Source organism: Apodemus sylvaticus, chromosome 9, assembly GCF_947179515.1.
Source record: "Apodemus sylvaticus chromosome 9, mApoSyl1.1, whole genome shotgun sequence".
NCBI lineage: Eukaryota > Metazoa > Chordata > Mammalia > Rodentia > Muridae > Apodemus > Apodemus sylvaticus.
Genome location: NC_067480.1, coordinates 59817044 through 59844742, shown reverse-complemented (window position 1 = coordinate 59844742; position 27699 = coordinate 59817044). Strand labels below are relative to the sequence as shown.

At 41.1% G+C, this 27699-nt stretch overlaps 2 protein-coding genes across 9 annotated transcripts in view; one reads left to right on the top strand and one right to left on the bottom strand.

The window, feature by feature from the left end:
- Slc39a10 (solute carrier family 39 member 10) overlaps window positions 1-7895 on the top strand; it is a 47505-nt gene extending 39610 nt beyond the window's left edge. For all 8 annotated transcript variants that reach the window (XM_052192392.1, XM_052192394.1, XM_052192393.1 and 5 more), the window contains 2 exons: window positions 2816-3006; window positions 5341-7895. In XM_052192392.1, coding sequence (XP_052048352.1) covers window positions 2816-3006; window positions 5341-5499 — 350 coding nt within the window. In that variant the 3' untranslated portion in view covers window positions 5500-7895. The remainder of the gene's footprint in view (window positions 1-2815; window positions 3007-5340) is intronic.
- A 166-nt stretch (window positions 7896-8061) lies between these two features.
- The window catches only part of Dnah7 (dynein axonemal heavy chain 7), a 262532-nt gene continuing 242894 nt past the window's right edge, over window positions 8062-27699 (bottom strand). The window contains 5 exon segments of the mRNA XM_052192567.1: window positions 8062-8268; window positions 12468-12571; window positions 17053-17230; window positions 18774-18926; window positions 25109-25339. Coding sequence (XP_052048527.1) covers window positions 8062-8268; window positions 12468-12571; window positions 17053-17230; window positions 18774-18926; window positions 25109-25339 — 873 coding nt within the window.

Here is a 27699-nt window from a genome sequence, read left to right as displayed (position 1 = left end):
AGTGATAAAATTCCAGACCCAAACAGTGCATGTTGTGTGACTGTCCATACAGTATCCTGGAAAAGACATACAAAAAACACAACACAAAGCAAATTGTTTGCTGTGTTAGTGGTAAAGGACCCAGGGAATTGGAGAGCAGGTAGAGTAGTTGCAGAGTTGGTTAGTAGTTGTGATTACAAGGTACATGAGTTGGCAAAGATCTGTAGAGGTCTAAGAAGAAAACAAGAGTAGTTTTTGTGAGTCATGTTTTTATGAAGCAAAGCTAGAGTTCATAAAAGAAACGGCTTTAATATAAATTACGTATAGGCTACATTGAGAGAAAGACCCCAAGTGATCTAGACAGAACACATGTGTGCATGATTTAAGAAAATGACAGTTATACACATCACTGGAAGGACAGAGGTAGCTATATCTTATTTTTGTAGGAATTAAATAATAATTCCTTCTGAAGGATCCAAAGTTCAAGGCCAGCTTGGGTTGCATGAGGTCCTGCCTTAGCAAACACCCTCTATTTTTTTTTTTTTTTTTTTTTTGAGACAGGGTTTCTCTGTGTAGCCCTGGCTGCTGTCTCCCTCAGAAATCCGCCTGCCTCTGCCTCCCAAGTGCTGGGATTAAAGGTGTGCGCCACCACTGCCCGGCTCACCCTCTAGATTCTGATTGGTTAATTCATTCTCCTAGTTCCCCTAGAATAGTGGGAAAAGACTGAGTGTTTGATACAGTTATACAGTTTGTCCTTTATCAGTGCTCATTAAGTATTAAACCATGCTCCTTTCTAAGCCACATTTCTGAAACCATAAAGAAAGCAATGTGCTTCAAAACCAACCTACAGGAAATGCCAGCGATCTCATTTTCCATTACTCGGCTCCCTACTAAGGCCCTCCTTTAGAATTTAGCACAGTTGGTTCAGTGTGAATTACTGCAAGTACACAGGAGAAACTAATGGAGAGAGAAGTGAGGTAGCTCCTTCCATACAGGAGCCTAGAGGAGACTGGACAAATACAGCAAACACCAGGGAAGAACGGAGAGAAGCAGCCTGTGCAAGGCTCTGCAGGAGGATTGGGAGCAGTTGTACTAGCTAATTTTATATCACCTTGACACAGCTGTGGTCCAGAGACTACTCTGACTGCGAAAATGCCTCCAAGAGATCTGGCAGCCAGACATTTTCTCCTCCTCCTCCCTCCTCCTCTTCTTCTTCTTCTTCTTCTGCTGCTTCTTCTTCTCCCTCTCCCTTCTTCTGCTGCTTCTTCTTCTCCTTTCCCTCTCCCTCTCCCTCCCCCTCCCCCTCCCCCTCCTCCTTCCCCCTCCCCCCTCCTCCTCTCTTTCTCCTCCTCTCTTCCTCTTCTCCTCCTCCTCCACTCTTCTTCTTCTCCTTCTCCTCCTCCTCCTCTTCCTTTCCTCTTCTCCTCTTCTCTCTTTTCTTTTCTTCTTCTCCTCCTCCTCTTCCTCCTCCTCTTCCTCTCTTCTTCTAATTCTTCTTCTTCTTTCTTTTCTTCTTTCATCTTTCTTTTTTAAAAAACAAAACAAAGCAAAACAGGATTTCCCTGTGTAGTCCTATCCCGGAACTAGCTCTGTAGACCAGACTGGCGTCAAACTCAGAGCTCTGCTTACCTCTGCTATGGGAGGACCCGGTCCATTGTGGGTGATGCCATCCCTGGGCAATGGTCCCTAAGTTCAAGCAAGCCATGTGCAGCAAGCTACAGTAAGTAGCTTCTCTGGCCTCTGAGGCAGCTCTTGCTCCAGGTCACACCCATCTCCTCATTCTGAGTTCCCGCCTTGGCTTCTCTCCGCAGACTGTGACTCTGCATATGTAAGCCAAAGACACCCTTTGTTCCCCAAGTGGCTTTTGGTCATGTAACCCTAAGTTACAGCAGCAGTAACCCTAGGAGAAAGGAGGGAAAGGAATAAGGAGACTAGTAGTATATAGAAACTAGAGAATGGTAATGTTGAAGACTTGGAAGAGCTAATATTCAAATAAATATAATAATTGAAAGATAGTGCTTTTCGTAGTTGATAGCAGTTGATTGGAATATGGAGAAGTAATACTTTGAAGCAGTTTTTCTGTTGTTAACTTACTTACTATAGATGAAAGCTTTGTAGTTGTGTTGCCCTCTAGAGCTGGGCGGGGCAGTCACATGCGCACATGGAAGATGAAGGCAGAAGCTCTTTGCTCTCCTTACATTTTGGGGTTTTCCAAATTAAGGGTTTGTTGTTATTATTTCTTGGGGAAAAAAACGAACACATCCATAGCATAAAATACATATAAGAAGATATTTTACTACTCTTCTAACTTTGCCCATTTCCCATTGAAGAGCAGAAATGAACTTTGAATTGTTACTTTTAAAAGGGCATGGGTTTATTTATTTTCTCCTTTCATTTTGTTTTGATTTTAGTTTGTTTCTGTTTCTTTTTTGCTTTTTCAAGACAGGGTTTCTCTTTATAGCCCTAGCAGTCTTGGAATTCAATCTATAGACCAGGTGGCCTCAAACACAGAGATCTACCTGCCTCTGAATCCCCAGTGTTAAGATTAAAATGTGTGATACTACACTTGGCTTTTGAATTGGCTTTGTATATACAGTTGCTTGTCTCTTCATGTGTTTATATACTTACGTCACTATACCTCATGCAGGATGTAGAACAGTTCTGTCACCCCTATAGCTTTTGCTCTACTGTGATGTGTCTTTATAGTAGTGCATTCTTAATTTTTTAAATAGTTTTTTTATTCACTCAAAGTTATGCTTTCAAATCTTGTGCTTAAAAACAAAACAAAACAAAAACAAAACAAACCCCAACCTCTTCCATTATATCTGAATTGCAGGCGATTTTGCAGTTCTTCTAAAAGCAGGCATGACTGTGAAGCAAGCAATTGTGTACAATCTGCTCTCTGCCATGATGGCTTACATAGGGATGCTCATAGGCACAGCTGTTGGTCAGTATGCCAACAACATCACACTCTGGATCTTCGCAATCACGGCAGGCATGTTCCTCTATGTGGCCTTGGTGGATATGGTAAGATACTTCAGATAACTTTTCTGTTATATATACTAAACTTGCAAATAGAATACAGCCTTCAGAAATGGAAGACATATTTGGAAGTAGTTGGAAACTGCAGTGTATTTTTAAAGAATATGGCCAATTTTAAGGACTGTGGCATCTAAATAATAATTAGGAAAAGCATTTACTTTAGAATTTCTTGGACATGCTGAAAATTTCAAACCAACTGTGCCACAACTCAACTAATAGTAGGATTTAGAGTTACAATTACAGAATTATTAGACTCATTGCTAAAAGCCAAGAAGAAAGGAGACCTCCTATGTGCATGCTACTCTTTAAAGTTACTAACAACAGCAGTCGTTCATTTCCGCCTTACACCAGTACTTCCCGTTAGACAGTGTTCTGTGAGGCTATCAGTTTCTGTAGGTTTCAGGTTTACATTTTAAGTAGATGATACTTTGACCTTTCTTCCTGGCCACACATTGCATTCCAAGAACAGCACCCCTAAGTTCCTCCATTGCCCTGCCAGGCTCTCGCCATCCTGTCCACTCTATGCTCTGTCGTTTCCTCTCTGAGTCACAGAGCTCCTTTCCCCAAGGGAGAAACTCCTGCTTCTTGCAGACCCTTTGTGCTTAGCTTACATCTCCTGGGCAGCAAGTCACAGGAGTGGAACCTGCTAATTCTTGCTGTGCTTTCTGACCATGGCACTTGTGTCTTGATCTATTGATAGCACACCAACTATTTGACTTTATTTCTCAAGCTTAGTGCCTTTCCCACAAGGAGACAGCTCTAGTGGGGCAGACATTATTGTCATCATTATTAGTTGTCATCTGCCACTAGAAATGCAATTCACAGCCACTAGCAAAGAAGGTGGTCTAACCCTTATGCTAGGAAGCTAGCCATCAGAAGAAAGATTTTACAGTAAGAATGTGTGGGAGTTTTTTAGCTAACATTTTTATTTATTCCTTGGTATTTTTATGCACTATACTGTGAGCTCCTTACCCAGCTCCTCCTAGCCCCTTCCGCAGCTTAGGTCAGAGTCATACACTATATTTGGAACTATAAAAAAGCTGACTGACAAGAGAATTAGAGACATTTTGTTTTTCTAATAATATGAAATCTGTTCTTAGTTTTAAAGACTGTGGAAGAGTTTGTTGGGAACAAGAGGAGCAAATAGAGGAGGTCCTCAGTCCAGTGGTCACAGAATCCCTCTGGCTGTCAGGTCTACTCTGGGGATTGTGCTCTGAAATAACTTAAGGGACAGTCATCTGTTCAAGAAGCAAACTAAGAGGAACAAGCCTGCTCTTGGCAAAGGATGCAATTGTCTCAGAGACACTATGGTGTTGACATAGAAGGAATCAAGCCCTCTGGATAGATAGATGTTCTAGCACATTAACACAAAATGACACTTTTCTGATTAGCAGAAAATGACTTATTTAAGAATAACATTCAGGGCCAGCGGGAACACAGCAGATAAAAGCAGTTACCACCAAGCCTGGTGACCTGAGCTCCCTGAGTTCTCAGGTGAAAGGAAAGACCCAACTGCTTACTGCAAGTCATCCTCTGACCTCCACGAGTGCTCTGTGTCATACACACATATAGTTACTCTCACACAAAATAAGTAAATGAAATAGAACTTAAACATCTTAAGGTGAAATTGTCAGGTACAGTATGTCATTTGTGAACTGTAGAAAACCTTGATGGGGCTACAGCTGTTGAAAACGTGACCACATTTTTATTTTAGCCCAATGCCCTGACTGTAAGAAAGATTACCCAAAGCCATTAGAAGGTATTCAGGTAGGTACTGGCAACACATAGAGGAACTTGAGGTTCCTAAAGGAGCTGCTATAGAAATGCCTGTTTAGGTAACTTTGGGCAGTGCTATTTAGCAACTACTATGGAAATGTATGTGCTTGTGCATGTGTGTGTTACAGATAGTCATACCAAACAAAGGTCCTTAGGAATACCAGTCAGGCTGTACCCCAGGGCCTCATGTTTGTGACTAGTCATAAGTGCTGTGTGTCAGGAGACGCTGATCAGTTCTCTGCCAAGTAAGGACAGTTGAGGTGACATTCAGGTAAAACTTTGGAATGGCAGAGACCCAGCACTGTTTCAGTCTTGCTGCCAATAGGAACCCAGAGGGCGTGTCTGTGAACCATTCTGTATGTTGTTTGTACTTCAACATTAAGGGAAGTCAGAAGGAAAAGTTATGGTGACAGTAAATGCTTAGGGAAAGGAAGAGAAACGCTGTAATAAAAACAGGCTTACTAGAACAGGATATTGGAAGTTGCCAGTCTGTGAGCCTGACATATTTTCAGTGTCTGTGTTAAGATGCATTTCTCCTTTCAGCTTCCAGAGATGCTGCATGGGGACGGAGACCACGAGGAGCATGGCTTCTGCCCAGTCGGGCAGTTCATTCTTCAGAATTTAGGACTGCTGTTTGGATTCGCCATCATGCTGGTCATTGCCCTCTACGAAGACAAGATTGTTTTTGACATCCAGTTCTGACCGCTCCGGTCTCTGCTGACTGCGAGGACTCGCACGGCCTGCCTCTGCTCCTTGTATTGTATGCGCATCGCTCAGAGAATCCAGTGGCCTGCACTCTTCACAGGTTCTGTAGATTTGACCACGAAAGACTGGTGCTCAGTACTGTTTTCTCTGCATGGATGGGTCTTTTAAAAGTTTGTGATAACGTCAGAACATGGGACTCCATGTACCAATATTGATAGAAGTTTAAGAGAATCATATAAAACACTAGTCTTTTTATTAGTAGAAACTTCTGTGGCTATGCAGAAATAGAAATTAAACCAAAAAAAAATCATTTAAACTTTAAAAATATTTTAAATGAACTTTGAGCAGACATTTTTGTGTGTGTGCTATGAATGAATTTTAGTGCCCTCTATTCAGCTACATATATACATATGGAATTAATAGAGATCAACTTGACACAACTTTGAAACTGCATAAAGTTGACTTTACGAACTAGAGGGAAGGCCAGGCTGCACTAGAGTATGGATTTAGCATTGGGGAAAGCCCTTATTCTTGAGTCTAGAGTTACTATTTTTGTATATATTTGCATAGTGTTCAAACTTGCAGCCTAAACTACTGAAATTTGTGATTGTATGTTTGTGTGAACTTCAGTTTAATGAGAGATTCATGATGGTTCTTCTCATACTATACTTGGTGTTGGGTTTTCTTTTTAACTTTGTTTTTATGGGGGGGTGAGTCAGAGCATGTAGTCAGATACCTTTTTCTTAACATTACTACTCTAGAAAAATATCAAAGAAGTGGCATTCCATTTACCTAGTACTAACTAGGCTAATTGGAAATTTTAAGTTCTGGGTCTTCACGTTACTTTACCAGTTTGGCATTGGAACTCAGAGCACATGCTGTGGCTGGTTGTAAAATCCAAGTTTGCCATGCCTATAGTCTGTATATAAAATGTCGGCTAAATGATTACTGCACTGGCACCATAGCTACTTTGGTACCAAGTATATGATTAAGCCAAAATCACTTTTATCATTTTGTGCCAAGATACACTGCTGGTGCCTGATGGAATGGTCTGTGATTGGGTGCCTGCTCTTACACCACTGGTGCAGTGATGTGTGAGGTGTCTAAGTACTGTTTCGTCTGATTGTGACTGCTAACTTGTAGACTAGTCACATGCATATAGCTGTTTACATCCCATGCCACTCACTCTTGACTTATGCAGGCAAATGTCTGAACCTCGTGCAGCCAGCTCTATTTTAACTGCTTGGCAGCCAGGATACTCCTTGGGAAAAACCACACAAGAACCAAACCCTGTCCATTCCATTTTAAATATTCTTATTCAGTCCCTCCTCTGGTTCTTTTCCTCTTACTCTGATTTTTCTTTTAAGACAAAAATAAAACTTTGAGAGTAGCACCTGCACCCAGGTGTTAGAGGGTAATCCCCAGTATTTCTTTGTTATGTTATAAGCAAGGGTTATCCGGTCCTAACAACAGTTGTCTCTTTCTGAGCCCTCCTTGCTCACAGTAAGTGGTTTCCTACAGTTTCGGCACTGGGCATGCCTGCCACAGTCCTTACTTCACCTCATCGCTTGGCCCTTTGAGCAACCTAGCTAAAAGGTGCTGGTGGCTCAGTGCTGTCAGCTTCAAGTGACTCGGATGTTTTGCTTTCAAAACCAAGATACACTTATTCTTCATTTTTGAGTTTTATTCCCAGGGAGGATTGTGCATTCCAACATTAAATGTGCTTCATTTCAAACAACTGCCGGATTATACTCCCACTCTAAAATGCCTCACACAAAGCTGTTATGCTTACAGTATACAAAGTTTCATATTCTCAAACAAATAGTATTATCCTTATTTGCTATATTTTAGGCATTTCAGAGGGCTTTAACAGTTGCTGCTAGTATTTTGATAGTGTTCCACCAGTATTTAGTTTTTACATCATTCTAGTGTGTAGTTTCAGGTCTCACTAGACAATCCTAATTCCACTACATTTCTCTTTGGCTCCAACATTCCGCTTAGCCTGACTAGCCTAATTTTAACATATGCTTGTTGGAGGTCACCAATGTTACTTGTACAATGCTGTCACCATGTGACATCCATATGGATTTTGGTGTATATCACATTGCATTCAATCAGCTGTGATTATGCTTAGAAATACTGTAGTAACTAGATGCAGTGTGAACCTTTTCCATTAACAGTAAGTCAGTGGCTTAAATGTGATTATGGTCCTGCAAGGTGATACTTGCTAAAATATCTAAACATTTTTTGTTGTAACGGAATCATTTTTTTTTAAATTTATAAAGCTGGAAGTGATGAAATGCTGTTTTTTTCATTGTCAACAGTGGTGTGTCATTTTATATATGTTCCTAATGCTTACGGAACTCTCCCAAAATAAAGTTATGCAGAAAGAATGTGTGGCGTGTTTTCAGAATACTGAATCTTCATTGGTACTTCAAACAAGCCAGAATAAAGTCATATTTAAGAACGCTAAGTTTATTTAAGCCAAAAAAATTTAAACAGTAAAATGTGTTTTATTCAATCTAACAAGAAGTTGGAAGAGACTCCGCCGCCTTCGGATTATGAATTTAGTTGACACAGCAGGGCCACGCCCCGTCCGATCCAGTGTTCCTTGGGCTGGTCAGAGGGCAGAATCATGGCAATCACGAAATTGGTGGAGTGGCCAGTGGTGGAGAGCGTGCCCCGCCTCTCGCTTGTCTTATACAGGGGAGCCACGTAACTGGGGCGTTTGGGGATGTCTGACTTCTTACAGGGCTTTAACCACATCTGGAAGAAAGCACAAATGCCTCTTTTAAGTCAGAGCCATTAACTGGCGTGTACTTTAGCTGCTGTGATAGTCCCAGAGTAAGGTTATGTCTAAAACCTATGCCCTACATAGATTGCATTTTTTGTCAACAGTGAAATGAATGTTGAGATATAAAGATGCCTACCTAGCTCAGGACAAAGTGAACAGTCTGCTTCCGTTAGTAGCACATTGCCCACTCAGGTATATTTTAGATAGTATCTGATTTAAATGAGTTAATTGGGCTAGCCTTGGAAACGTTACCATTTTTACTCTTTTTATACACAGAAAGTATTCTTAGTGAACTTAATTGTAACCCACACTTAATAGTGATTTCTTAGCAGGTTGTATGTAAAATGTTTTTATAGTAAACAGTTAATTTATAAAATACTGCATTGTGCCATAATAAAGACACTAATTGCTTAAAAACATATTACCCAACTATTCATCACCTCTTCCCTGGGGGTGATTTACAAAATTCTATATATTTTCAAGAGATATTCTACTATTTATACTCAGAGTCATATGACTTATTTATTTAAAGACAATTAATTCTGAGGAGATTTTTTTTTCTGGCAACAGTTATTTTACTAAATCACCTCCCCACTGTGGAGGAATAATATGCGTCTGTGCTGTGTTTGACAGCTGTGAGGCAGGCAAGACGGTTCAACAGAGGCACCTTGCAGATTACCTGCTCCTCCACAAGAACTAAGCCAAGACGGTAGAGCTATAGCTGGAGCTGAATGACTTTGGGAAAACACTGGAATTCAGTATCCGGATACAAAAGCATTGTAGTATCCAGACCTGGGACAGCAGCGAGGCAAGAGAAACAGTCCACCTGCCACTATTTCACAGCTCTGGGATGGCCTCACTTCCAGCAAATGTCCGGTAGGTACACTGAGGTTGCCAGGTCCTTCCAGGTGTACATACAGCCAAAGAGGTAAAAGCCATATTGGTTGGCTTCACCCTTCCAGCAGATCTCTAAGGCATTATAGTCCGTAGTCACCCTAAGAAGGGGCCTGATTGGATTGTTCTAAGGGTCAAAAACCTTCACACAGTCTCACCTTAAACCTTGGAGCCATTCTCTACCATACTGACTTAGCAGGAGATGTGCTCAACAGGTTGAGATTACTACGACGTGGTGATGAACGGGTATAATGTAGAGGGAGGTAAGGAGCCTGCCTGTGATAGGATCCTGGATGTCGCATATCTCAAGCAAGGGTGAGAAAGATTCCACTGCCTCCAGCCTATATTGTTTCATCCAAACCACACCCCTCCAGCTATAGCCCTGCCCCAGAGGCATGGTCCTTCCTGGAAATTCTCAAGGAACTAGACACTGCTGTGATGACGACAGTGCAAAGGAAACAGAATAAAGTACTTACAGCAACCCTTAATGTACACAGCCAAAGGTATAGCTAAGAACTGCCTCAACACTTATCCCTGCCCTCCTTCCTGGGAGAGGGATTCTGCATGACCTCAGCCATGACGGCTGCTATTATTATATTACATATATTACATCCATCCATCCATCCACATATACATACATAATATTACATATTACTATTGCTAGAACAATCTGGAAGCAAAGCTCCTGTAGCCACGGAAATATTTCCTCTATCCACAGGAATGTACAGGTCCCACTGAGGGATGCTGCTGGGTAGACATACCCAAAGTCGTAAAAAATAATAAATTACCCCACTGCACTTGTCCTGGGCTCCTGCATCAGTTGCCTCACACTTACCTGGTCCCACACTGCTCACAAGGAAAGGTGAGTACTCCAGGGGTAGGAGGAATTCTGACTCCAATCGCTCCCTTTGAAGCAACTGTACTTAGAGTGTCAAAAGAGTACTTCACTGTTGTTAGAGCAGCCTAGACTAGAACCCATTCAAATAACAGAGCCAGTATCTACAGTACCTGAGAAGCCCTACCACTGGATGAAAACCAATATTCAATTATCAGAGGAACCATATAAGGAATACTCTATCACCTCCACTATAGGAGGAACCACATAGGACTCCATCACACCCTGTATAGAAGGAACTATAAAGGGAACACTCCCATTCACTGTTACCTAGTCCCTTAATACCTAAACTGTTAGTGTCCCTCTCATGGGTAATTCATTGACAGGGATCTTTCAAGTATGTGCTCTGCCAAAACTTAATAACTACAAAGAAGCTACAAGGACATTGTACTGCAATACACAGCAGGAAGTGAACTCAGCATAGCAAAGTGAACTAACACCTTGATACACATCTTTAAAAGAAAGTCATATCCTAAGAAGCCTATCCTGTATAAGAGAGAGTCCATTTCACTGGATGCACAGATTTCAACATATATACAAGAAGTAGTTTTAAATATTTTTAAATGATACATCTCTTAAAAATAACTCCCTAGTGTGTGTGGGGGGGGGACGAGAGGGAGGGAAGGGGGAAAAAGAGAGAGAGAGAGAGAGAGAGAGAGGTATATACGTTATATGCAGAAGTTTAAGACACAGAAAGAAAATTGAAAGACAGTAGAAGAGGTGACTAGGAACCAGAGTAGAAGAAAAGGAGATGGCCATGTCAAAGCACAATATACAGATGTAGGAACACATAACAGTGACTCCTAATGTCTGCATGATGTGTGCTAATAATTGCAATTTCTCCCCAGCCACGTTATTAAACCAGTTATGTAACACATAATTTTCCAACTTAGATAAAAAATATAACATAGTTCCATTCCTCCTTTAGCTACAATACATCACATTCTTTTTAGTCATTTAAGCAAGTTTCAAGACTATTACTGATGTAATTTATTGTAGAATGTGGCTAGTCTTTAGAAGAAAATTTAAAAGCCAGCTGGCCTTTGACTTATATAGGCAAAGAGCAAACTAAAACCATAAACATCTTTTAGAATTTGACCAAATTAATTTATCTCATAGTAATGAGTAGTCCTTTAGGGTTCTTAGGTCAAAACACAATCACATGAAGAAGCCAGTGACTATGACCCAGTCGTATCCATTCCTTCCATATCACTGTGGGATCCTGGTTATGGAGGCTCGACAAGCCATAGTTTAACAATAATAACATAACTCTTAAAACACTTCCAACTTAATGAACAATGTATTTAAGTGAACTGTCATTTTAAGCAAAGAATGGATTTTACTCATAAGACTTCTTTGTTGAGAAGAATAATTATCTGTTTGTAGACACCCTCCCTCCCTCCCTCTATTCCCTGCAAGCTAATTAAGGATGTCCTCAGATAGGAAAGGAATTGCAACCCAGCCAGCTCCTGAAATGGCAAATGTTTATTTCACTATTGGAGTCTCCTATTCTAAACCTTCTCTGCCTAAAGCATCTTGGTATGTAGAAAAGAGGATCTAGATGAAACTCCTAGGGTATGAGCCCCTTCCTTTATAGCTGCTACGGTGAGTTTTCAACTGTCTCTAAGCTTCTTACAGAATTCTACAATTCATGTGACTCTATACTCTTTGTTTTATCATACCATCCTGGATGTGCCCTTCAGATTATATAAATATCTATTTTGTCATGATGCAGTTACACACAGAAACAATTGTATGGCATTGCTCCTAACCATTCATTAATTCCTTATTTGCAAGTTTCGTGAAATATCAAAATTAATTTCTCATCCTATTACCAATCCTGGCAGTGTGTTTGCAGTCATTTACTGCAATTGGGTTGTCTTTATCCCACAACCATCTTAAAGTCTGTAGTTGGACCACAGGAAATCCTGCTTTCTTATTTTCAGTTCTTATAACTATAAACAACTGTATTCTTCATGGTCTATTTTGTGCTCAGTTGTTAACATTCTTTGCTTTGTTGGCATTCCATTGTGCAAAATAACTTACAGGCTAAAGGCTGCAACACAGTCCAGTGTTCCTATGTGCAAGAAGGTCAAGGGGTGAGCTTAATCCAGTGAGAATCACAGTGCTACTGACTGTGAGAGAACTCATACTAAATAAGTTTTCTTTAAACAGACACAGTACAACAGTATGTATCAATCAACTAACAAAAATGCTGATACCATAGAACCTACATTCAGAAACCCATTAGGAACAAATCTATTCAGCAATTCAGCATTGGGACCAGCTTTACAGAGCAAAGTTACCGTGAACAAGAACAGACTGGGTGTTCATATATCCATATGCAGACACATGTGCATGTAATCCTTAGTAAATACTAACCACAGGGACTGTGTCGTAGAGAACTTTAGGATGTGATTCTGCAAGTTTCTTGGTCTTCCTGTTCCAGGAAGCTCCATCCAAAAACAACCCATGAATGTAAACACCTAAATAACAAAGAAAGAAGTTAGCATTCAAAAATGCTATTTGACGGAGTCCTGCGTCTGAGATTCCTGTCTGGGGAGAGCAGACTGACAGAGTGCCAGCCACAGTCTCTCACATTCTTTTCTTCTCTACCTCCCTTTCTACTATTCAGTGCATTCAGTAAATTACTGAGTCACCTAGGTGAAACTAGTGCTTCAGATAATAAGAACTGTGGGCAATACGCCTGGAATCACCAACACTAAACGGTAAATAAACTGGCAGTGGCTGCCTCAGTTCCCCGTGACCTTTAGTTATCAGTTTACTTATTTATCTGTGCAGACAAGGCTTCAAGGGAGCCAGACAGGCTGTAAGCTCTCAGTACTCCTGCCACAGCTTCCTAAGTGCTAATGTCTCATGTGTATCAACACACTGGGCACCATTTTGCTCTTAGTAAACAGGGCAAGCCAGACTTCTAAGGCCAGAGATCTGGAATATTAAAGTATATAAAAAAAAGAAAGACAGGAGTTTGGGGAAAAACTCAGATGGTGTCTGTGAAGCCCCTCTAGGGCTCCTATTGAGAAAGGAATTCCTTTGGAAAATCCTAACTTTCCAGATCATTCTATGGATTCTCATTTTTTTATGAAGTAAGCATATTTTTTTTTTGCTGGTAAAAATGTTCAAGCATGTTTGTGTGCATACAAAATAAAATTGATAATTTAACAAATATCTGTCCTCAATGATATTATTCTGGGTGGACACACTGATAGTAAAGTAGGTTGCCTAGCTGAAGGCCACTCAGCTATTTACTGAGCAATTTTGTTACACCAAGTAAGCTCTACTAATCATTAGATAAATTGTGTTTTATATGCTGCTCAAGACAATGCTGGAGTTGTAATGCCTGATAACCTGTTTTCCTGAGGTAACAGGTAGATGCAGACTGGTAAAAAGGAAACCAAACAAAGGAGTCTGAATAGTTTCTATGCTCGCTGAATACAACTCCACAGGTTGAGTATGGGTAATTGGCCACTTTTAAAACTTTATTCAATGCTTTCATAACTTAAACATTGTAGCTGGCTCCAAAAATTGTATAGCGTCATCAGCTCCACTCGGGTGTCAATGGGAATACCAATTTTTTCCTATATCAGAAGGACGCTGAGAAAAGTTAGGAAGGGTCAAGTCCTGAATACAGAAGTGACCATAGTTTCATCAAGACACTTTTCACGAGAATGAATTGTTTTCAAACTCCTTCATGAAGTCTTCAGCATCGTAGGCTGGGAAGAAAACAGTTAAGTGTGCAGCCAGAGGGCCTGCACTTGTCTCCTCCAATGCTGCCATGAGCCCTTGGGGAAGGCATCTAGCCTCCCTGAGCCCAAGTGTCTGCCTCTATATAATAAAGACTGGACTGTGACGGTTACCATGAGGATTAAATATAAAGGGCTGGGCAGTTTCTGTGGCACATATGTGCAAGAGAATGCTCCCACTGGGCTTCCGGCTCTCCCCTTGATGCCCCTGCGCTCAAAGCTCTTTAGCTTGCTTCCTGTGTACTTTGTTTGGAATAAATATTTACCCTTGACATGCTCCTCAATCCAGCTAGCTATGTTGAATTTTATGAAAACAGGTGCTCAGATAGTTTTTTTTATAGTAGTAAACTGTGTGAAGAAGGGATTTTAAAGTGTACATAATAAAGAAAATAATAAATGAAACGAGTTAGCCAAGGGTAGTTAAGCTTGAGATTCAGCAGTGTGCACGTTCCAAATGCATCAGTAACAGGGACTCTGAACAAATGGTCAGATAATGATGGGTTAGGCACCTGCTGCTGGGGAAAGCACAATTAATTGTAATGTGCCATGTGTCCCAGAGTCTCTGCCTCCCTGTGTGCTGCTTGTCCCTAAATATGTTTCTGCAGTTAAGTATAGGAATAAAGGTGGTGTGAAATCTTGGGCTAGCTTCCATAAACCTGTAGTGAGTTTCAGTTCTATGGTGCACTTCGGTTCTGTGGCACACTCCACTACGGCAGTTGAGGTCCAGGTGCTGCTAGAGACTGAGTAGGGAAGGGTGAAGTCAGGAAGAGAAACAACCAAGGGAAACACGTGACTCACTGTTGCATGGACTAATGCTGCCAACTTCGTGAGAAGACTGGATGAGAACAGGAAGGCAAGATAATAAGCTGGCCAGGCACAGAGGCCTGACAAATGGGGGTGGTAGTGATGGAGGAGGAGGAGGAGGAGGAGGAGGAGGAAAAAGTCATAGGATTCTGACTGCTGTGGTGTTATTTATTGAAATTAATTATAAGTTCTACATATCTAGGGGATACTAACATAGAGATAGCAGTTCTGGATACAGGCTTCTGGGGCACAGAGGAAGCATCTAACAAGGAGGTATTCAAAGATACAAAAATGGATGAGTTTACCTAGGGAGAGGATGAATAAGTAAACAGAAATTGTTCAAGGACTCTGTTCTTGAAAACTCTAAGAGCTGAAGAATAAGCCAGCAAGAAGCATAAATCTGGACAATAAGGGAAATAAAAACTCAGCCAAAACCAGGAGACAATGTCCTAGAAACAAAGAGAGGAAACTGTGTGGAGGAAGATAAACACACAAGGAGAAATAGCTAAGAAGTTAAGATGAAGGCCAAAGGAGGTTCATCAACATGGAACCTGTCAGTAGCTCTGAAGAGAAAGGCGTCTATGGAGTGGAGAGGATGTAAGGTAGAAGGAAAACAGCCGAGAACTCAGCTTGCATGCAAAGACAGCCTTCTGAGATATTGTGCTTTTAGGAAGCAGGGATACAGGGCAGCAGTGGATATCAAGATGGCAGAGAAGTTCATAGGTTGCTTCTAAGATGTGAGATGCCAGACTATTCTGTGGGTAGGTAGGGACTGTCCATCTCTGAGTTCAAAGATTCTGGAAAGAGGAGGTGCCACTAAAGTAACAAAGATGTAGAGGAGAAAAGAAAGGTAGTGTGGATTCCCGAGAAGTGCATCCGTGCATAGGCTCCCAGATTTGGTGGTGTTAGCAGCTGTCTTCTTAGCCTTTTCCCTTCACAAGGATGAGGCAGGAGAGGAAGGCATGAGGTGTCAATGGGACACAGCAGGATGGCTTCACATCACCAATGTCGTGTGGCACCCAGTCTTGAGTTGTGTGGCACCCAGTTGATAATTGCCACAGTAAGGTAAGGCAATAATCAGACGCTGTTGTGTCTCTCACTTGGCCATGAACTGGTCGAGGGGGCAAGAGCCTATGCCGTTTCTTCTCCATCTTCAGTGGCTACCAGGGTGCGCCAGTGATAACTAAGGAAGGACAGCTGCCTGTGACACATGGGCTGACATGGTTTATATTAGCAGTCGCCGAGAGACAGATGTCGTTCATTCCAAGTCATCGCCATTCTAGTAAAGTTTAGTACATTTTAGCTTTTTGAGTAAAAATATGTATCTAAAGTAGTCACCTTGTCTACTGCATTTATGGTTTATTTACTATGTCTTTGTGTTTATTACATTTTATTTTTTTAATGTATGTGAGTGTGTGTGTGCATGCCAAGGCACATGTGGAGGTTAGAGGAGAGCTTGTGGGAGTTCAGTTCTCTTTTTCCACCACAAGGATCCTGGGGATTGAAATTAAGTTCTCTGGCTTGGCAGAAAGTGTCCTTTCTCATGGAGTCATCTTGCTGGCATCACAGATGCCACAAAATATTTAAAACACAACCAATCAAGAATCAGAGTATTTCTTTATAACCACCCTCCTAATCCTTAAGCATTCCCTGGGCCTTAATTCTCAAGAGTGACTGCTGCTTAAGCCTTAGAATTTTGTTCAGATCCCAGCATCCATGTAAAACACTGGGCATGGCTCCTGTGCGCACCCAACAATTCCAACACTGTAGTGAGTGGAGACAAGAAGATCCCTCGGGTTCACGGGAGGTCACCCTACTACTAGGTTTAGTGAAAGAGCTGTCTCAAAGAAATAAGGCAGAGAATGACAAGTAGGATATCATCATCCTCTGGTCTCCAGAAGCATTTTCACACAGATATGGGCTTATATCACAAACTCACATACCCTCATCTCTGCCTCTGTCTCTCTTTTACACACAGCTGTATATCAACTGATATATACAGCTGTATATCAACAGCTGTATCAGAGTAAAAATATATAACAGTAGAGGATACAGATATCAGGGTTTTGAAAAGGTGTGGTCTTTAAGAGACTCTTTCCTCTTGATTGCTTAGAGTCAACGCAAGGTTATAGATGATTAGCCTATGTACTACTAATTTGGCATATGATGATAACTACACATGATTTAGAAATCAATTTCAGTTGACTCAGTTTTGGAGGTGCAGAGATGTGTGCCTTTTATCAACATTCATCTATTTATGTTCTTCTCTATTTGCTTCATGATTTGTTTCAGGGTATTATGCACATGATTGCTTTTTGACAGCTGAGAAGATAAGCAAAAGTGCTCTGCTTCTGTCCACTGCACAGACAGGACCCAGTTCACTCTGCCGCTGCACTTACCATCCTCTGGAGCATTTTTATATTCCTTGTCATCCATAACTTCATAGTCAAACCCAAGAAGATCAATTGGAATCGTGAATTTTCTCGCATAGTTCTGCTGTGCACCAGTCAGGAAGGCTTGTGTGAAGAAGAAGCCAGAAAGCCAGAAGACTGGAGGAGGGCCAACCTCATACCATTGCTATAGTGGATCCAGACAAAAGTGACATAGCAATAGTTAAAAATTTCCAATGCAATATCAATAAAATATATCTCCAAACATTGACTATTACTTTTAAAACAAACTAGCAAATGAAATTCAGTGAATATCAAGGCACACTCTTAAATTTGAAAATAGAAGTATTTGGTTCTGACTCAACATTATATCCATTACACTAGCTTTGGAATTACAATGTATGAAATACACGAAATATAGATGTCTGTTTTATACACATCCAGTGTTTTCTCCAGAAATCCTACGTATCACTGTGAACATACTACAAACTTGTTGTTTGAAAGCATGTCATGTTATATAAATGAGTAGGTCTCCATGAAGTCTGGTCATATAGTAATATCCACATCATTTTTCTAACTAATTAGTTGTTACTACAAAGTAAAATATTTTCTTGGAAGTTGTTTTTCTTTCTACTTTACTAAAATGCCATGAAATCCAACGTACTATTACACAGACACAGGACTATAAAAGAAAGGACGCAAACAAGCAGGGTGGTCAATGCTTATGGGGTTTAGAAATTTAATGACCCTTTAATTTTCTATTTATTTCATAGGTTTTGATAATGAGCTATCGAATAACAAGTGACTGAATAGGAAATTATAGAAGCCTTTCTGAAGAAATGAATTAAAATCCTTTATTCAAGAAGAGCTCACAGTTCAACCTCAGTTTCCAAGAGTCATCCTGGTCCTCTGGTGGTATATCAGAGGGACTGTGCTATAAATGGGGGGGGGGCTGCTCATTTAGTCCTGCAGGAAATTCCTCTATGTTTCTGTTTTGTTTCGTTTAAAGATTGTAGCTGGCCTGAAATTCACTGTACAGCCCAGATAGTAACATAGGTTGGTCTTTAACTTGAGGGTGATCTTCCTGCCTCAGGTGGCAAGATTTCACATATGAGCCACCATGATAGACTTCCCCATAGGTTCATGTCATATACGCAGTATCTGTGTAATTAATTGTTCTTTCTGTACAGTGAAGCATCAATTGGCAGATAGCTAAGAGCAAGGATTCTACCCACTCAATATTCCCTGGGAAAAATAATCACTGAGGTAGGTCATTGCTGGTTTAGACTGAGATGGCAGAGCTAGAAGGTTTCTGGGCAATTTTCAAGCTTGTCTGGCTTTCTAAGATGCTCTGCTACTGGTTTCTACTTAATGCTGTGGAGAGTCAACATGCTAGAAGTTTCTTTCTCCAAAGGTTGTCATTTACTTGAATGTCAAAGTTTACAAAACTTCCTACTTAAGATGCAGAATATAAAATATATTCTCTCTCTCTCTCTCTCTCTCTCTCTCTCTCTCTATATATATATATATATATATATATATATATATACATATACACACACACACACACACACACACACACATGATATGTTATGTGATTGAATAGAGGTTATTTGTGCCTTGAATACTCAGGACTGTGCAGTGCCATTCACCCACACTCAGCATTCTGATGAAGAAAGTGAAGTCAGAGGAAGTTAGTTGGACAGCAGTGTGCATATGGATAAAATCACCTGCAGGAATTTTAGTCTTGCGAGGAAGTCGTTCACATAGCTGCCGAGTGGCTTCAGGCTGGGGTAGGATTTACCCATCCACATCCCTGGGATTTTGACGTTCAGGATGCTGCTCACCACTTCCTCCAGCTCTGTGGACATCACAACTAGTCCCTGAAACACAACAGAAAATAGGACAGGCAGTGACTTGGCCGTGGAGGTCTATCTTTCAAAGCTTTTATCACATTGTCTTTGTTAACAAAAGGAAGGTTTGTTTCAATTTGTGAGGAAGGCATAGAGCTTTTCAAACCTTCTTTAGAAAAATAGTAACGGTTTCTCTAGCCACATTTTACTGGAAAATCTTAGCCAATACATGGCTATTTAGTAGCTACTGGATCATAGTCTACTTTTCATTCAATTTACCTGTCCATTAAAGGTGCATTAGTATAGGTCTTCTAGCCAGCTTCTTAAAGTCACAGTGACAGATATAAAACTAGAAAGCATATTACGAAGTACTCTAGAAACTCAAAGTAGTCCGAAATTCAACCCGAGGCCAGTAGCCCCGATTATGTTTTGAATACCCCATGTGTGGGCGCTGAAGCCCTGAGGCTTCAAATACTCTTCTTAGAAAATTTAACAAGAAGTAACTTGAAAGAATTAGTCCATTTTTGTTATCTATGAAGTTTAATTTTCAAATTAATGTTTATTTGTTTGTTCTTGCATTTGGGCCACATTTTATTTGTCATTTCTGCTAAAAAATTTTTTTGAACTAACTTGAAGATTTTAGAATAAATTCACTGGATTAAATGAACATATTTCACTTGACTTTTTGACAACCTTTCCCACATCCCAAAACAGGAGAGATTTTGGGCTCTGCCTGTTTTAAGGCATAAGCCCAGAAAGTCTAAACAGAAATGGAGAAAGGTGTCATGACCACAGAGTGTGGGAGCTCAGACGCTACCCCTAACAGCCAACACGGCTTTGCGGGGCGTTTGCAGTACTTTAGCTCAAACCTAAGGTTTGAATATGCTAAGCAAGTGCTGTGCCACTCTGTATGTCCTCCACCACTCTTGTTGCTTCTAAAAGTCAGGGAAGATGGCTGTGCTAAAAGAAAAGAAATTTAAAACCTGGTTTATAAAGTAGATTCTTAAGTCTCTTCCTCAAAGCTGCATACCCTTAGCCTTGAATGTAACATGGAAATCCCAACAAATCATCATCATCATCAACATCATCAACAACAAAACAAAACAAAAAACAAAAAGCCTGAAAATGGGGATAGCATGTGGACTTGAGGTCAGTTATCACCCTAGAACCAAAGGTTAATGAATGTATGCTTGGAAGTACAGACCGCCCCCCTAGGCCTCTTTTTTTTTTAGTTCCACCACTTCTCTAAGATCGTTTTGATCTTCTAGGTAAGAAGTAGAAAGGGCTACATCAAGGAGATACACCTGATGCTGATGCTGTTGTTTGCTAAACAATCTAGCCAAGAGCACACTGCAGTGAGACCACAGTCAACTGTCATCAGTGCCATTACACTGTCCTCTGCACCCGTCCTATTCCCAATGGAGAGTGGACAGCTAGGCACTGTATAAACACGCCACAGGAGGCTTCCAACAGTGGTCTTCAGCTCAGCACTCAGTTCTTAAACACAAAAAGGGGAACAGATCTGTATTCCTTGCATCATTTGTAACCTCTCCTGTTAACTCATTGGGATAGACTGTCCGGGATACAGACCTCAGACCTAGTGGGCTTTCCTGCCCAGCCGTTGTTTTGTTTTTAGTAGAGCTTAATATCTTGGCTCTTACTGTGTGTGCTGGCTGGTTTTGTATGTCAGCTTGACACAGGTTGGAGTTATCACAGAGAAAGGAGTGTCAGTTGGGGAAGTGCCTCCATGAGATCCAGCTGTGGGGCATTTTCTCAAATAGTGATCAAGGTGGGAGGTCCCCCTGAGGGTGGTATCACCTTTGGGCTGTGTTCTTGGATTCTATAAGAGAGCAGGCTGAGCAAGCCAGAAGAAGCAAGCCAGTAAGGAACATCTCTCCACGGCCTCTGCATCAGCTCCTGCTTCCTGGCCTGCTTGAGTTCCAGGCCTGACTTCCTTTTGTGATGAACAGCAATGCAGAAGTGTAAGCTGAATAAACCCTTTCCTCCCCAACTTGCTTCTTGGTCATGATGTTTGTGCAGGAATAGAAACCCTGACTAAGACACTGTGGTAGAAACCCAAAATAAGAACAATTTTTAGACATTGGGAGTTCATTGTAATAAGGCTGGACACTTCAATGTCCCTCACATCACCAAAGGATTCTACATCCATAGTAGCTAAGAGTTGACAGTTCTGCTGTGCCAAGGAATGAATTGTAGGCATGATTATTTGGATACAGATTTCCTACTATGGTCAAAACTATTTGACTTGAGTGATTGTCATCATTCTCAGCCCACAGGGAACAGGTCACATTCATTTAAGAAATGGTGTGTGTATTAAGATGGTCTGTCCATGAAGTCATTCTTCAACTGTTTCAATGAACAATGGTTCTGCTTAGAGGGTGGCACAGACATTAGGTGAGGGTAAGATTCTGGTTCATTGGCTGTGATGATTTTGAAAATCATTCATCTCAAAAAAGAGCAATTTCTTCAAAATTGACACAATAATTATAAATATCAAGCAAAACATTCAGTCTCACTTTTTGTTGTTCTCTTACAACCCAGCTCCCAAATTGTCTATGTTTCTTTTGGCTGTATAAACAATTTTGAAATATGTAAGCTGTTCTGAAAACCATAGTATAGTGTAAAAACATCAAATAAACAATACTACTAATAGAGAGGCTGAGATAGGAGAAGGATGATTTCAAGACCATTGTGTGGTACACAGCAAGACACAGTCATGTACAAGCAAGCAGAAAGTGTATATCGATTGTACAATATTGGACATATTTCTCCAATTACCAAATTAGACCACTGGGTGACAGCCAACAAGTTTCTAATTCCTCATATTTTTGAATTTCAATTGATTAGGATATGTTGGTAATATTAATTTTCATATTAAGAGATATTAAGAAAAAGGGATTGTTCCTGTTGTTTTTGTTGTTGGAGGGGGAATTATACTTGTGTTGAAAGATTACTTTCTTGCTTTTTCTAGGGTGTAGTTTCCTTCCTTGTGTTGGTATTTTCCACCTATTATCCTTTGTATGGCTGGATTTGTGAAAAGATATTGTGTAAATTTGGTTTTATCATGGAATATCTTGGTTTCTTTATCTATGGTAATCAAGAGTTTTGCTAGCAGCCTGGGCTGGCATTGAGTTCTCTTAGGGTCTGTATGACATCTTCCCAGGATCTTCTAGCTTTCATAGTCTCTGGTGAGTAGTCTGGTGTAATTCTGATAGCTCTGCCTTTATATGTTGCTTGACCGTTTCCCTTTACTTTTAATATTCTTTTTAATATTTTTCTTCATTTTGTGCACTTGATGTTTCGATTATTATGTTACGGGGCGGGGAGGGTTTGGATTTCTTTTCTGATCCAGTCTATTTGGAGTTCTGTAGGCTTTTTGTATGTTCATGGGCAACTCTTCCTTTAGGTTAGGGAAGTTTTCTATAATTTTGTTGAAAATATTTACTGGCCCTTTAAGTTGGGAATCTTTACTCTTTTCTATACCTATTATCCTTAGGTTTGGTCTTCTCATTGTGACCTGGATTTCCTGGATGTTTTGGGTTACAAGCTTTTTGCTTTTTGTGTTTTCTTTGACTGTTGTGTCAATGTTTTCTATGGAATCTCCTGCACCTGAGATTCTCTCTTCTATCTCTTGTATTCTGTTGGTGATTTTTGCATCTATGACTCCTGATCTCTCTCCTATGTTTTCTCGCTCCAGGATTGTCTCCATTTGTGATTTCTTTATTGTTTCTAGTTCCATTTTTAGATCCTGGATGGTTTTGTTCATTTCCTTTGCCTGTTTGGTTGTGTTGTCCTGTAATTCTTTAAGGGATTTTTGTGTTTCCTTTTTAATGTCTTCTAGCTGTTTTCCTATGTTCTCCTGTATTTCTTTAAGGGAGTTATTTATGTTCTTCTTGAAGTCCTCTATCACAATCATAAGAAGTTATTTTAGATCTGAATCTTGCTTTTCCAGTGTGATAGTGTATCCAGGACTTGCTGGTGGAAGAATTGGGTTTGATGATGCCAAGTAACCTTGCTCTGTTACATACGCTCTTACACTGGCCCTTTAAGTTAGGAATCTTCACTCTCTTCTATACCTATTATCCTTAGGTTTGGTCTTCTTATTGAGTCCTGGATCTCCTGGATGTTTTGGGTTAGGAACTTTCTGCCTTTTGTGTTTTCTTTGACTGTTGTGTCAATGCTTTAGTGTTTCCTGTCCTAGCTATGTCTGACTAGAGCCTGTCCTTCCTGTGATCCTGGTTGTGTCAGAACTCCTCAGAGTCAAGCTGTCTCTGTGATCCTGTGATTCTGGGATCCTGTGATCCTGAGATCCTAGGTGTGTCCAAGCTCCTGGGAGTTAAGCTGCCTCTGAGACCCTGAGAACTTGGTGTGACCAAGCTCTCAGGATCCCGGGATCCTGGGATCCTGGGATCCTGGGCTTGTAAAAGTGCCTGGGAGTGGAGCTTCTTCTGGGTGTTGTCTGCTCAGAGTACCGGCCCAAACAGACTGAAGTAACCCATGCTACTGGTTGGGGAGAGTCCCTGCATGCCTGTGCCTGGGTCCTGCTGGTCCTAGTTGCTCCCAGTGTTGGGCCAGATGTTGTGTCCTCCCACTTCTGGTCCTATGATCCTGGGCATGTTAAAGCACCTTGGAGTGAATCTTCTTCTGGGTATTGTGGGACTGGCTGCAGAGCTTGTGCCTAAGGTCTGCTCAGGGCATCGGCCCAGACAGACCCAGGACTGGATTCTTAAAAGAGAGTCACTAAATATCACTAAAGTCTGAAAACTGCTGCTTAAGCGAGAACCCTGAACACAGGTGGAAACCTGATCTTGGTACGGCCTGGACCTGAAAATCACATTGTGGGGGCCACTAAGAGTGCTGAAACTTTGTTTGCTTATTCTTTACAATGGTAAATTAAAACTATTGCTCTCAAGTGGGATAATTATACTGCACTTTGTAAAATCATGTCTTTGTTGTTAGGAAGTGTGTCATGAGTTGTTAAGAGAAAAGTGATATAATGTAAGGAAGTTAATTTCAAATCATTTATTAAATATTTATATGTGCAGGTCTACTAAAGAGAAAAGGGAGAGAGCCAATATAAGGAGGGGGTAGAACTTCAGGCAGATATACTCTTACTGAGCATATAACCATATATGTAACCAAAATGTGGCTACATTGATACCTTAGCCACAGAGGCCATTGTAAGTTAGCATTTTCAATTTTGGATCATTTTACCACATAAGTGAGTTTCAAAACATGTGAAATGTCACTATTGCCTGAAAACTCCTAATGCCCTTAAGATTCTAGCAGTGGCTGACAAGGCCATCATGCACACACACACACACACACACACACACACACACACACACACCACCCATGCTCATCCCGGTCTAGCCCCATCAGCCTTGGTGCTTCTGGTCCATGCCATATTGGTACTGCTGTTAGCTTTTAGCATTGTTCAGTCATCGACCTAATGATCTTCTCTTAACAGTCCCAGGTTTCTTCTTCAATATCCTTTAGGCCTCTGTTCTGAGAAGAGTCTGCACCAGCCGCCTCCACCCTCCACCCTTACTGCTGTACTCACTATCCCGTCATCTTTTCTAAAGAACTTAACACTTAAAATTGATATCTGGGCCTAGAGAGATGGCTCAGTAGTTAAGAATGCTTACTGCTGTGGCAGAGGACAGGAGTTTGAACTCCCGTGTCCACACAGGATGGCTCATAAACATTTGTAGCTTCAATTTTGAAAGATCCTATGCCCACTGCTGGCCTTCATGGGCACCTGCACACACACACACACACACACACACACACATGCACGTATGCACGCATGCACACTAGCACATGAACATACATATGCACACATAGACGAACAAATGGAAATAAAATAAATCTTTGACTATTTCATATATATTTGTTTAATGTTTTGCTTATCTACATTGCTAACACGTAAGCTTGTTCTTTAAGGCACAATGTCTTCTTAGCATGCGCCCTTCCCAGTACACTGTATTATCTAGCATACCCTTTGTACTTATATGTCTCTTTATTAACTGTTATCCCCAGAATTTTATAAGCTAATAAAGTTCAGGGACTTGTTTTCTATACTTTGGATCAAGAATAGTGCTTGTCAGTAACTGAAATTAGTAAATATTTGCTAAATTGATGAAAATGAAAGGTTTAACTTAGCGATTGTTTTGTTCAGTTCACCTTACCTTGATTGCTTTTTGGATATTGATGCATGATTCTCTTATGGTTATCAGCAACTTATTGAAACGTCCCATCTCTTGGACAAGGACAGTGTTCATGCTCTGAGTGTAGGTTGTTGGGTATCTCCTCATGGCAGCCTCAATATCGAAGTTGTTTGGAAGTTTACCCAGGATATCTCCAGCAACCTCATTTACTACCTCATCGGATGACTTTGTCCCAGAGCCTGATGAACGAGACTGAAGAATTCAAACAATTACAAACACCCTCTTAAAGGTCAAAGGACAGCGGAGAGGGAAAAACTGTTAGGTAAATCTAAGAACTAATCAATCTGTTGTGTTGATAATAATTCTTCACACACAAGATTTATCAAAAGGATTGTAAGAGCTTTGGAGAATGGAGTTTTGAGAGGTGATTGTGAGACAGGAGGAGGAAGAACATGTGATATGTCCAGAGAAGCAGGACCTCAGGGAAGATTTGCATGTCCCACTGCCTGGAGGCCTTGCCTGAGTGGCTGGTCAATGACAAACGTCAACACCCTCGAGGAGGGAATGTGAGTGTGTCTTGAGAATGCTTGCCACAAAATCTATTGGCCAATAATTGATGCACACTGGTTGCCAAGGGCACAGATGCGGCTTTCTCCTTGAGCCTGAGGGCAAAGAAAATCAGCTCACTCCCTCAAGGTGGCTCAGAGTTACAGAGAAAAGGTGGGCATTAGGGATTCCCCTCAGACGCTAGGAAGGAGCATCTGATGCAATTTGTGTTTCATATGTTTATAGTGACACCTCATATATGAATCTATATTTTCTGGAATGTCTTTTAAAAAAGTCTGAGAACAAATATACTCCTGGGGGTGGGTGTCTGCTGGGGGAGAAAAAGCACTATTGGAATGTAATTGATTAAGTCACATTTTTCCAGTCCAAGAAAACTGACTTTAGTTTCCTTCCTATTTTGCATGTCTTGATATCTTTATGATTAATATTATACATTCTATTCTGTGAACACTATTTTAATTTAGATTTCTACCTACCTGTCACACACCACTAGAAGAGTTTTTAAAGTCTGACAATGAAGCAATTAAATGCTTGAAAGTTTTAAATGCCTTCTAGTAAAAAGAAAGAACTATTGCCACAAAATAATTATTTCTTACAGTCCTATGGTACTTAGTTTAAAATTAATATTTAAAAGAAATAATAGAAGGGGAAAAAAGATACTGAATGCTGGGTCCAGACTAAATGAAATATCTTTCTTTTTACTGCACTTATAGAATTTGCATAAATGCATTAGAAATCATTCTATTTTATACTAAGTGCTGTACCTTTGCACACCTGAGCCTACAGCTGGGGTTGCAAGGTTTGGAATGTGGCGCTCAGCTGGTGTGAGGCGTCCAAGCTACCGGATGCCACTCATTTGCAGTTACTGAGCTGGGCCTCTTGTCCCTGCTCCCTGCACAATCACCACTCACAGCTTCTTAGGGGATCTTCCTTCCCTTTTCTACCTACAACCTGTGGCTTTACAGTTTCAGTTGTGCTAAACCAGTAGTTCTTATCCTGTGGGTCATGACCCCTGTGTTGGGAGTTGTCAAACAACCCTTTCACAGGGGTCACCTAAGACCATCGGAAAATGCAGATATTTAATCACAATTCATAACGGTGGCAAAATTATAGTTATGGGGTAGCAATGACAATAAAATTTTATAGCTGAGGGTACTGCATTAAATGAGGGACTCTATTAATAGTCTCAGAATTAGGAAGATGGAGAAGCGCTGCTCTAGACAAACACTATGCCTCTAAGCTACAGCTCAAGTGCTTGTTGCTCTTGCAGAGGACTCGGGTTCAGTTCCCAGCCCCGGGGTTGGAAGGCTCACACTGCCTGTAAGTCCAACTCCACGGCATCTGACTCCGTCTGTGACGTCCACAGGCACCCACATACACAGGCACAGACACTCAGAAGGCAGATGGCTCACTGATCTGCCCAGGCAGGCCTTGAACTTGAGAGCCTTCCAGTTTGGCCTCTCAAAGTCTGCCATTACAAGTCGAGTTGCCTCACCTGGTTCAGTTGTCTTCCTTTTATTGAGTAAAGATGAGTGGGCTCTATTTTAAAAGAGACCTTGCAGAATTTAGCCTTTTCAGAGAGCCTACAGCATATTGGTTTTATAATTTTCCTTTTTTTTTTTTTAAATTACTTTCATTTGTTTACAGTGCAGTCATTACCTGCCTCCTGGTCTGCCTTCCCACAGTTCCTCATCCCATTCTTCCTCCTCCTCTTCTCTGTCTCCAAGAGGATGTTCCCCCATCCCTGCTCTCCCCAAGCCTCCACACCCCCTGGGGCCTCAAGTCTCTGGAGGGTTAGGCCAGTATTCTCCCACTGAGGCCAGACCAGGCAGTCCTCTGCTGTACATGAACCTCGGGCCAGCTTGTGTATGCTGCCTGGTTAGTCGCTCGGTGTCTGAGAGGCCTCAGGGGTACAGGTTAGTTGAGACTGCTGGTCTTCCATTGGGGCCATGCTCATTTTCAGCTTCTTCCAGCCTTTCCCTAATTCACTACAGGGGTCCCCGACTTCAGTCCAGTGGTTGGGTGCATAATTTCCGTTCTTAAGA